Source organism: Siphateles boraxobius, unplaced genomic scaffold (assembly GCF_051911475.1).
Source record: "Siphateles boraxobius isolate OS27281-9 unplaced genomic scaffold, OSU_SipBor_1 66, whole genome shotgun sequence".
Taxonomy (NCBI): Eukaryota; Metazoa; Chordata; class Actinopteri; order Cypriniformes; family Leuciscidae; genus Siphateles; species Siphateles boraxobius.
In genome coordinates this window covers 28,194,921-28,207,500 of record NW_027509193.1, presented here as the reverse complement: position 1 = coordinate 28,207,500, position 12,580 = coordinate 28,194,921, and the positions used below count along the sequence as shown (strand labels likewise).

At 39.6% G+C, this 12,580-nt stretch overlaps 1 protein-coding gene across 1 annotated transcript; it reads left to right on the top strand.

Annotated features, from left to right (window-relative positions):
- The first annotated feature begins 2,092 nt into the window (after positions 1–2,092).
- kdm8 (lysine (K)-specific demethylase 8) lies at positions 2,093–12,142 on the top strand. The gene is made up of 7 exons (XM_077213393.1): positions 2,093–3,007; positions 3,935–4,107; positions 4,191–4,323; positions 4,424–4,471; positions 9,575–9,724; positions 9,820–9,912; positions 11,937–12,142. The coding sequence occupies exons 1-7, from the start codon at positions 2,558–2,560 to the stop codon at positions 12,099–12,101; spliced, it is 1,212 nt and encodes a 403-aa protein (XP_077069508.1). The 5' UTR covers positions 2,093–2,557; the 3' UTR covers positions 12,102–12,142.
- The last annotated feature ends 438 nt before the right edge of the window (positions 12,143–12,580 follow it).

The following is a 12,580-nucleotide window of genomic DNA, read 5'->3' as shown; positions in this document are numbered from 1 at the left end:
CCCATAAAAATGCAAACACTAAAACTACAATGCATTAAAATGCAAGCACGGTTAATACAATGCATATGTGCAATTCAACAAGCTTTTTTGTTTCAAATACATTTGGCACTAATTTTCTTCCATAGGGGTGATGATCTCTGTGAACCATGATGAATGATGCAGGTTTTACCTGATCTCTGATTAGTTTTATACATTTGTAGACGTTATAATGAGACGTTTGAATGATTTAAAGGAATAATAGTTAATAGTTTCTTATTGGCTTGTTTAGCTGAGCCATATAGCCTACAAACAAAACAAGTAGCATCATGTCATATTATATTTAGCCAAATAGGACAAACCCTGGCCGGGATCAACATATTTGGTAGTTATATATATATATATATATATATATATATATATATATATATATATATATATATATATATATATATATATATATACAGGTCCTTCTCAAAAAATTAGCATATTGTGATAAAGTTCATTATTTTCCATAATGTAATGATAAAAATTAAACTTTCATATATTTTAGATTCATTGCACACCAACAGAAATATTTCAGGTCTTTTATTGTTTTAATACTGATGATTTTGGCATACAGCTCATGAAAACCCAAAATTCCTATCGTTGATATTAGCATATCATGAAAAGGGACCTGACTGCTGTCCAGAAGGCCATCATTGACACCCTCAAGCAAGAGGGTAAGACACAGAAAGAAATTTCTTAACAAATAGGCTGTTCCCATAGTGCTGTATCAAGGCACCTCAGTGGGAAGTCTGTGGGAAGGAAAAAGTGTGGCAAAAAACGCTGCACAACAAGAAGAGGTGACCGGACCCTGAGGAAGATAGTGGAAAAGGACCGATTCCAGACCTTGGGGGACCTGCGGAAGCAGTGGACTGAGTCTGGAGTAGAAACATCCAGAGTCACCGTGCACAGGCGTGTGCAGGAAATGGGCTACAGGTGCCGCATTCCCCAGGTCAAGCCACTTTTGAACCAGAAACAGTGGCAGAAGCGCCTGACCTGGGCTACAGAGAAGCAGCACTGGACTGTTGCTCAGTGGTCCAAAGTACTTTTTTCGGATGAAAGCAAATTTTGCATGTCATTCGGAAATCAAGGTGCCAGAGTCTGGAGGAAGACTGGGGAGAAGGAAATGCCAAAATGCCTGAAGTCCAGTGTCAAGTACCCACAGTCAGTGATGGTCTGGGGTGCCATGTCAGCTGCTGGTGTTGGTCCACTGTGTTTTATCAAGGGCCGGGTCAATGCAGCTAGTTATCAGGAGATTTTGGAGCACTTCATGCTTCCATCTGATTTCATTTTTCAGCACGACCTTGCACCTGCTCACAGTGCCAAAACCACTGGTAAATGGTTTACTGACCATGGTATTACTGTGCTCAATTGGCCTGCCAACTCTCCTGACCTGAACCCCATAGAGAATCTGTGGGATATTGTGAAGAGAAAGTTGAGAGACGCAAGACCCAACACTCTGGATGGAATAGGAGATAGGAATTTTGGGTTTTCATGAGCTGTATGCCAAAATCATCAGTATTAAAACAATAAAAGACCTGAAATATTTGAGTTGGTGTGCAATGAATCTGAAATATATGAAAGTTTAATTTTTTATCATTAGCCTACATTATGGAAAATAATGAACTTTATCACAATATGCTAATTTTTTGAGAAGGACCTGTATATATATATTATTTTATTATTATTATTAAACCCTTATCTGACAACACCGCAATGCGTTACCTGAGTGAAACCAGTGTTGCTGGCCAGACGTACGATAATTATCTTATTTGTAGGCCTGCAGTAATCATTTTGACCTCAGTACAACCATGTACGATCAATAATGGGGGGTGGGTGGAATCCTATATGATCATTTCAGAATTTTGTGACACTCCAAATGATGGTCGTTCGTTGTAATCATAGGACTTTTATACTTATAGATCTAGCTGTGAATCCTACATCCACCGTCATGATTGTGAGGAGAACGTCGTTATGCACTTCACGTCTCATCTCAGGTTTATGTCTTCTCAGCCAATCAATGACTCTCTCTCACGAGCCTAAATTAACGTTCCTGCCGCAGTGGTCAGTTGTTTCCAAACTGAGTTCGATAGTTTAGCAATATTTGCAGGTCGTGTCGAAAGTTGTTGGTCTAGATAATTAGCTGTATTCTGTACGTTTGACTCGTGTACGATCATTTTGAGCTTCTGGTACACTTTGGACATTTCCAATCCGGCAACACTGAGCGGAACGTTGTTTGTCTTCTGTGTTTCTATCCGGACATTAAAACAGAGTATACTGCGTACACGGAAACGTTAATAACTTTCGCTTTAATATCTCTTGTTTTTATATAAATTACACATTTATCACGTAATTGACGCTAGCTGTGAACATTTTTAAACGCTGTTAATTGTAACAAATATGACGTGTAATATATACCATGAGCAGTAGCCTAGTTGTTTCTCTCCCAACCATGTGAGCTATTTTTATGGTCACTTTTCACCAGATCATCCATTAGAAATCAATTACAGGTGATCTGCAAAAGTGTCTTCTGCTCATGGCTTCAATCTGGGCTGGTGTTCGCGCTGTTTTGCCTTCGACAGTGTCTGAATTCCCTCTTGAATTTAGTGAAAAGATAGAATCCAGTGTGTTGAATGTTCTCGAGCTGGCCAGAGATCAGCTGTACCGTGCACCAGATTGCCCAGCTTCAGCTGAAAGAGCCCAAGTCATTCTAGATTATTCCTGGGAAAAGCTTAACACTGGAACATGGAGAGATGTGGACAAGGAGTGGAGGAGAGTTTACTCTTACGGCTGCTTATTCAAAGTCTTAAGTCTGTGTCATACTAATCCATCACAATACAACATCCAGGCGGCCATTAAGACATGTGACATGAGTTTGTTAATGGGAGCATCTATCATGGACAACATTCTTCGAAGACTTGTTGGTATCTTAAGAATGAAAATGAAGAGTCCAAACAAAGAGAGGAGTGAAGAACCCTATTCAAAGGTGAAGTCATCTTTAACTGAACGGAATTAATTTGTGACAGCTTGTTTACAGATAGTACATGTTTTGTTTTTACTTGCTTTCCCACTGTGAACGGTTTCTTAAAATGTTTAGGGTGATTTACTAAAGTATGATACGTTTCTGGACAGTGTTGTTTTAGTATGTATTAATGTTTTGAATTAGCTTTTATTTTCATCTTATTTTTGTAATTTATGTGCTTTTGATTTTTTTTATTCGCTTTTTTATATTTTTGTTTAGCTTTGAATTTTCAGTTTTATGTATTGTAGCCTATGTAGTACTTCAACTTAAACTTGTTTCATTTCAGTTAGTTGCCAATGCAATATTTATAATTTTCATTTAAAAATTTTATCTAATTTTTCTCATTTAATATTGATATTTTATTTTATTCTAATTGCAAATTGCAAACCAATCAGTAATATTTTGCCATGAATGTTATTATTTTCCAGAAAAAGCATTTATGAAGTTATGGCAGTCTTGGAGTTCCTTGTATAATTATAATAACTTATATAACATTTTAGCTGTTGTTGAAAATTGAGATTTTCAATATGATAAAATGTGTTATTTATTTATTTTTATTTTAAACCATAACATTTTTTAAATGAAGCATTCACAATAATATATTATTTTACTTCTAAAACTGAAATACTGGCCCAACCGGGTGTGGGGGTGGGGTCTGTGTCTGTTTTTCCCTCTGATGTTTTTGATTGGGTTTGGTCTGTAATTGTTTAATAATAATAAAGAATATTCCAGAACTAACAAAAGATGTTGATCCAGCATGTGTTCTATTTGGCTAAATCATGTTATGCTACTTTGGAAAACTTGTTCTAATACTTTGTAAATTCCTTGGCTTGTATCAGTGTTACATTATTCAGCCATAGACTATTCACTTATAAAGCTTCTCTCAAACAGAAAATGAAACCGGACTGTGTGTCCGAGCCTGTAATAAATCCTGCTCAAGAAGTGCCAAGAATTCAGTGCCCATCCCTGGAGCGCTTCAGATCAGTTTTCCTGGATCCTCAACGGCCTGTGATTTTAGAGGGAACTACTGACCACTGGCCGGCCTTCACAGAGCATCCATGGAGGTACTGATAAAATATGCATTTTTAGATTTTATCACATTTTTAAAACATCTGTACACTACCATACTGTTCTCTCTTTTTCTAAGCATAGACTACTTAAGAACTGTCGCTGGCTGCCGGACGGTACCTATTGAAGTGGGATCCAAGTACACTGATGAAGAGTGGTCACAAAAGCTCATTACAGTGAATGATTTCATAGACCGCTACATTATAGGAACTGTAAGGCAAATTTCATTGTAAGAGACATTTTTAAAAATATTTTTGCCTAGAGAAGCTTTAAAGTTGTCTGTCTTTATTATTTTTGGTTATTTTCTCATAGGCGGAGAATGGAGTGGGATATCTGGCTCAGCATCAGTTGTTTGATCAGGTCAGTTGCAATTCTATTTGGTGGCACTAGATAAGTAGAAACTAGATACTTCACCTTTAACTTTCTCATAATAAAGTGCCACTATTGTGCTATTTCAAAGGTTTGTTTTGTTTTGGAGGTCTCCAATATTAGGTTTAGATGCATATGAGGTCAAAAACACTTTCATTTTGCCGTAATATAAATTACAGCATCACCTCTTTTCTCACAGTGTCTTAAAAGGTTTGATAAAGGATTTGGTTATTTTCCAAGAGGCTGCTCTGATTTGTTAGATGGCCCAGTCTGTTGTGATTGGTCTAACACTTACAGCGAGTGTCGGAAACAAAACGGTCATTACCATATCTGAATCTCATTTCCGGAGGCTTCCTCTGAGCTTGATGCACAGTCTCATTGTGCATCCTCGCTTCCTTTCCTCATGTCTTAGCCCCCAGTGTTGGGAAAGTTCACTTTTTACATGAACTAGTTAAAAGTTCAGTTCACAAATTTAAAAATGAACTAGTTCAGTTCATAGTTCATACTTCAAAATTTTGAACTAGTTCATAGTTCTTTTTTTCCATATGTTGCTGCAAGCTATTATTTTTCAAAATTATTGCCACACCCCATATAGAATCACAGACACCACTTATTTTATCGGCGGGCAAAGTTTGCACAGATATGTATGATTTTTTCCCATCCTTACCGAGTGGTGGTTCGTCACGCAGCGGTTGTTGGTGACGTAGGCAAGTTCCATACAAAGAGATGCATCTCAGGTGCACGCCCCCCTCCGCTGGGCTCTGCCCACTTTTCCAGCATTTTTCAAATATTGCCAGTGGGTGGAGTCAGGCTCTGACCAGGGGTTTAGTTACCCTTTAAATGATCATACGACACCTCCTTGATGCTTTTTGTTTTGATGACGCATGCGGCGGTGCGACACTGGTGACTGGCCAGATTGGGTTTTTTTCCGCTACATATTAAGGCCTGCTTACGGTGTGTTTTATCCGGGTTTTCGCTCTCTAGAAATCTGGCACCCTATTGAACGAAGTTAAACTGAGAGAGCGTGCCGTTCACAGACACGAGAATGAACGAATTCACAGTAACATTCATCAGGCAGTAATACAGTACGTTCAGTTCACGTTCGTCCAAAATATGAACGCTTTCAGGCACAACACTGTTAGGCACAACACTGTTAGCCCCACCGCCTTAGGGTGCAAGGGAAGTATACACCTGTCTATCATTTCTCATGACTCTTCAGGAAGCTTCCTCATTCTTCGTTCCTCGCAGTGGAATTAGTGAATTGAGATGTCCTAAATATCCAAAATTCACTAGAACAGTATTATATATTTTGTTGATTTGTGTACTTGCACTATCCAAAATGTTTCTAAGAATGTTTAAATCCAGAGAAATAAGCAGTTTTAACCAGGACACGGACCATGTCCGTGCGTCGCCTATCAATTAAATCATACCTGCGTTAACACCAAAGATGCTTTAATATATTATGTGCTTTATTAGACAAGCGAGCGACTGTTTGGATACATCCATCGACAGAAAACTAATCATTGTTATACAGCTTAACACAGTCTTTTTGTTTAAATCTCGTTTTCTTGATTTACCACGAGTACCATTTTTTTTTTTACCACGCCTAATATTGATCTAGCTCACTGCAGTGTGCAACAAGTGTCTCGTATAGTAGCCGTAGAGCAAACGCACAGAGTAGCATTATAACTAGGGTTGGGTTTTAACTTTTATCCGATACCAGTACCTACTTGGTATTTTTTTAACGGTTCCGGTGCTTAAACGGTTCTTGAAACGCTACTTAAGAAAACGAAACCACACACACTTTTGTCAAAAAATAATACCCTTTTATTTACAGGGCCAATAATACTTGAGATTAATAGAGATTACTACCAGGGTAATATAATCTCGACATGGCTACAGGTTCCCATGTTTTGTCTGCTTGATCCAGTCATGTAAGTTATCTGGTTGTTGTACTAGTTACGGCAGCGCTTAGCTTGGCGAGTTTGGTATTTCATTCCCACTGCGTCTTAGCTACGCAGCTTTGAATAAACCTATGAAAGAGAACGTCTCTGGTTACTGGTGTAACCTATGTTCTCTGAATAGGGAACGAGACGCTGCGTTCGTTGCCAAACTCCTCGCGCTGCCGACAAGCTTCCTTTTCCGGCAGAGAAATCTGAGGAGCAGATGATGCGCGCGCTAATACAATATGACAACGTAAGAGTGTTCGAGGCGGCGCCCGCGCCATCAGCCAATGGATTGGCGTGATTCTATATGGGCTTCAGACAATCGGCACACCCATAGGGCGTTCTGACGCGTAATTTACACGTGAAATACAGCCAAACCTTGGAGCGTTTTGTCTTCTTTATCTTCATTAATCCCCTCGCTATCAGCAGACGTTCCGGGAGTCTCCCGCATATTGATAACGGCTCCCTGATGCCCGCAAATTAGTTAAAATCTTCGAACATCTAGAGCGAGCGAGCGAGCAAGAGCGCGCATGCGAGACAGAACAGACTGTGCTCCAAACCGTAGTGCGCGCATGACGGAGAGGGAGAGAGCGAGATACCTTGTGTGTGTGCGCCTCATGACACAGAGAGTCAGGCACCGAAATTTTCGTTCTTATTTGGTCTGGTAACTACCGTTTAGGTCGGAACCGGTTCCCTATTGGCACCGCGTTTCGGTACCCAACCCTAATTCTAACAACTTTCAACACACTCAAATGTGTGATAAAACACTCCATGAAGAAGCAGAAGCGGTCTCCAGCATAATAAAAGCTTCACTGCTCTCAAGTTGTGTGTCGCACTTATCTCTCATTATTAGCAATCGCCGCAGCGGCCTCGTTCCTCTCCAATGGTTTTCGTAACGTTAATAAATCTTTAATACAATGCTGGTCATCCTTGAATATGATTTCTGCTGGATATGAATCCATCGTATTCTCCACCGGCTGTAGAGGTGAAGACAACGGCTCCCATGATTCCTAGAAATCAAGGCGTCATCAAGCTACGCCTTTGTTTGGAAATAAGCGACCTCTAACGGCGCAAAGTTGCATAGTGTGGCTTTAAGGTCGCTTTCATTGATCAGTTTCCGGGTCACGGGCTGGAGGGCATAGGAGCGAATAAACAAGGAAGCATCAATTTGACTATTGAGAAGCACCCCTTGATACAATCAGTAATGATGGCGTTGCTTTTTACCGCATTAATTAATGTCGACAACACAAAATAAACTCTTCCAGGCCTCAGCTACCGTGTTTGAGGGCAGGGCAAAGTAGACGTTATTGGGGAGCAGCAAATGAAGACCATTGACTGGCATTATGTAAATTTATTATAATCCTACGTAGGTTTCACGCAGCAAGAATGGAATTACAGACGACCAGAGTTGGGTATAGTTACTGCATTCGGATTACTTTTCGTGGTAACGCAGTAATGTAACTCATTACATTTTACATTTATGTAATTTGATTAACGTTACTGATGTCAATAAAATTAAGTTACTTGCGTTACAAATGTATTAAGAAAAAAATATTTAGTAAAATGCATTTCTAATCACGTTTGCCTCAGCATGCATGCGCTTTAATGATTACCGCAGAACGCACTTCATGAGACACACACACGCAGTGCTACACGGTTTGGAGCACAGTCTGGCCGTTTCTCAATAGAAGTAGCCTACGCAAACTTCGGACTTGCGTCCTTGGTAGTTCAGACTTGCCAAGTTTGACTCAGGAGAACGAACTCCCTAGGACGAGAGGGCGCGAGTCCGGTTATTATGCAAACGGAACAGCGCGTTCTTGATCGCGTCACTCAGGACGCTCTGGCTACTCCGGTTATCTCTTTATGGAGCTATATTTCAGGCAACAATAAAACGAAATATGGTATAAAGTACAACTCTGCCTCTTTTCTTCAACAATAAAACAAAATATGTTATAAAACACAACTCTGCCTCTTTTCATTTAAAAAAATCGTAAACATATTAATGGCCATACAAATGTGGTTCAGGCAACGCGTACATTGATTATCTTCACTGCATATATTTATAACAACACGATATATAAAACACAACCCTGCTTCTTTTTGTTTTCATTTTAAAAATATGAAACATTATTGATCATTAAAACTGACATTTAACAGAGACAGGCTTGTCATTTTACACAACCCTGTCTCTTTTTGTTAAATGTCAGTTTTAATGCTCAATAATATCCAGTATAAAAGTATAAGTAGCCTTAAAGGTATAAGAAGCTGTACAATTAGAAATAAAGCAAACAGTTCAGTCAAACGTAAGTTAGCTCTCTAATAGGCTACAAAGTTAAAGTCACCTCTCGGTGCATCCTGGGTAAAAGGGGCGGATCAGGAACACATCAGGGGTCTTGAACTGGACTTGGCTAGATGTGAACTTTGAATTGGAACAGTACTTGGGCAGCGACTGATGACGTTTCACAAGTACACAAGAACATATTGAGAAACAGCCCTCTCGTTGTGTCTCGCATGCGCGCTCTTTCTCGCTCGCTGCGGGAGACTCCCGGAACTTCCAGGAGACTTGGGATGTCTGTATTCTGCAATATTAAATTACGGAAAGAACTGAGTTTCACTTCTTAGTGTATTCTTGTAGTTTTAATAGGTTTTCAAAGTAACTTGAAAGTAAAGTAATTAGTAATCTGATTACTTTTTACATGCAGTAATCAATAATGTAATCAAATTATAATTTTAAAGTAGTAATTAGTAATTTATATGGACTACTTTTTTTGAGTAACTTACCCAACACTGCAGAGAACCCGTTTCAGGCAATTCTGAATCCGTTTTTTTTTTTTTTGGAGACATTAACTCCATTTATCGTGCACATTTTACTTTCAGAAACGGTTATATTACACACTACATGAAAGGTAAAATCCAAAGAAAGCACAATAGGGGCACTGTAATATTAAAAGTGAACATCTCCGGTTGCTCACGTAACATCGGTGCCCTGAGAAGAGGGCAACGCAATGTCGAAGAGAACCGAATCGAAAGGGAACTCTGTCATTTTAGGTAGTTCTATGGCAACCTTCTCGGACTTGGACATTTACTAAAGGATGTAGCATCATGCAAAAGCAATAGCTGTAACTTTGGCTGTTATTCATTCTGATAGGTTCCAGAGCTAAAAGAGGATATTCGTATCCCAGACTATTGTTGTCTTGGAGAAGGAGACGAGGATGACATAACAATTAATGCCTGGTTTGGGCCTGGAGGGACTGTTTCTCCTCTCCATCAGGATCCTCAACAGAATTTTTTGGCACAGGTAAACACGAGACAAATGGTTAATTTGGCTTTTGAAAGGAAAGGCTTTTGATTCCCTCTGTTTCATTGCATTCTGCTTTTGTTTTTGAATGTCAGGTGGTTGGAAGGAAATACATCCGGCTCTACAGTCCAGATGAAACAAAAAATCTCTATCCACACCAGTCGCAGTTACTGCACAACACCAGTCAGGTAGAATATCTACTTAATGACAGATGAAGTGTCTTGTACATAGCCCTAGTTGTTGTATATTACCGGTAATTTCAATAAAGACAACTCTTGGAATTAGTTTTAGCATGTTATTGAATATGGCAATGTTAATGTATTTGGTCTTGGCAGACCAGGTCTGCTACACTGCTGTTGATTATTGCTGCTGCAGAGCAAGTATGGACTTGCGACTTCTAATAGATACAAAGACACAATGCTGTGAGTAGCATTTAAGATATGCTGCTGCGTGAATAGACAAATACATAAATACTGTAGCAGATATATATGAATATAGGTTTCAGAGTAAATCTAATTGTGCGCTGCAAGACTAGCAAACCGCAAACAATGAAACAGACTATTTAAATAGAGCAAGTAATCTCACTGGCTACAGGATCACCAGTGGCCTATCAGCTCGTTCCATACGGTATTGATGTAATTGCTGGCAGATTGCATTTGAAGGACCTATCAGCTTGCACCCTCTAGTGTTTCATGACTGAACTAGATATTTATATATTGTATATATATATATATATATATATATATATATATATATACACAGGTCCTTCTCAAAAAATTTGCATATTGTTATAAAGTTCATTATGTTCCATAATGTAATGATACAAATTAAACTTTCATATATTTTAGATTCATTGCACACCAACTGAAATATTTCAAAATTAGCATATTTCATCCGACCAATAAAAGAAGTGTTTTTAATACAAAAAAGTCAATCTTCAAATTATTATGTTCAGTTATGCACTCAATACTTGGTCGGGAATCCTTTTGCAGAAATGACTGCTTAAATGCGGCGTGGCATGGAGGCAATCAGCCTGTGGCACTGCTGAGGTGTTATGGAGGCCCAGGATGCTTCGATAGCGGCCTTAAGCTCATCCAGAGTGTTGGGTCTTGCGTCTCTCAACTTTCTCTTCACAATATCCCACAGATTCTCTATGGGGTTCAGGTCAGGAGAGTTGGCAGGCCAATTGAGCACAGTAATACCATGGTCAGTAAACCATTTACCAGTGGTTTTGGCACTGTGAGCATGTGCCAGGTCGTGCTGAAAAATGAAATCAGATGGAAGCATGAAGTGCTCCAAAATCTCCTGATAGCTAGCTACATTGACCCTGCCCTTGATAAAACACAGTGGACCAACACCAGCAGCTGACATGGCACCCCAGACCATCACTGACTGTGGGTACTTGATACTGGACTTCAGGCATTTTGGCATTTCCTTCTCCCCAGTCTTCCTCCAGACTCTGGCACCTTGAATTCCGAATGACATGCAAAATTTGCTTTCATCCGAAAAAAGTACTTTTGACCACTGAGCAACAGTCCAGTGCTGCTTCTCTGTAGCCCAGGTCAGGCGCTTCTGCCGCTGTTTCTGGTTCAAAAGTGGCTTGACCTGGGGAATGCGGCACCTGTAGCCCATTTCCTGCACACGCCTGTGCACGGTGGCTCTGGATGTTTCTACTCCAGACTCAGTCCACTGCAGACTCAGTCCACTGCTTCCGCAGGTCCCCCAAGGTCTGGAATCGGTCCTCTTCCACAATCTTCCTCAGGGTCCGGTCACCTCTTCTCGTTGTGCAGCGTTTTTCCTTCCCACTGAGGTGCCTTGATACAGCACTCTGGGAACAGCCTATTTGTTCAGAAATTTCTTTCTGTGTCTTACCCTCTTGCTTGAGGGTGTCAATGATGGCCTTCTGGACAGCAGTCAGGTCGGCAGTCTTACCCATGATTGCGGTTTTGAGTAATGAAACAGGCTGGGAGTTTTTAAAAGCCTCAGGAATCTTTTGCAGGTGTTTTAGAGTTTTCATGAGCTGTATGCCAAAATCATCAGAATTAAAACAATAAAAGACCTGAAATATTTCAGTTGGTGTGCAATGAATCTAAAATATATGAAAGTTTAATGTTTATCATTACATTATGGAAAATAATGAACTTTATCACAATATGCTCATTTTTTGAGAAGGACCTGTATATAAAACATGAGTTTGCTTTTCCAATACCAGGTGGAGGTGGAGAATCCAGACCTGGTGAAGTTCCCAGACTTCTCTAGAGCCTCATATCAGGAGTGTGTTCTCAGGCCCGGAGATGTGCTCTTCATCCCTCTGCAGCACTGGCATTATGTGCGCTCTCTTGAGCTCAGCTTTTCTGTCAGTTTTTGGTGGTCCTGATTTGTACAGAATAAATTGGCATGCTCAGTGTTTGTTGTCTAGTCTTGTATTGTCTTTATTTGTACAATGCAAAATATATAATCACTTTTAGGAGGAATGTGAAGTATGATCATTTTAATTTTATCACTTACATTTAAATATTTACATTCCAAAAAAAATTACTTTGAATAAAAAAGAAAAGAAAAGCCAAATGCTTACAAAGCGAGAGTCCCTGCAGGTCCTTAAAAAGTCTGAAATTCAGTTTGATGAAATGTAAGGTCATAAAGGCCTGGTTTCACAGACAGGGCTTAGATTGAGCCAGTATTAGGCCTTAGCTCAATTGGGACATTTAAGTAGCTTTTATAAATGTACCTTAGAAAAAAAACATTACTGGTGTGCATCTTGAGACAAAACAATGGGACAGATGTATTTTAAGATATTCCAGTGCAAGTTGCTTTCAGTTAAATCAGCTCAAACATGCATTTTAGTCTGGGACTAGC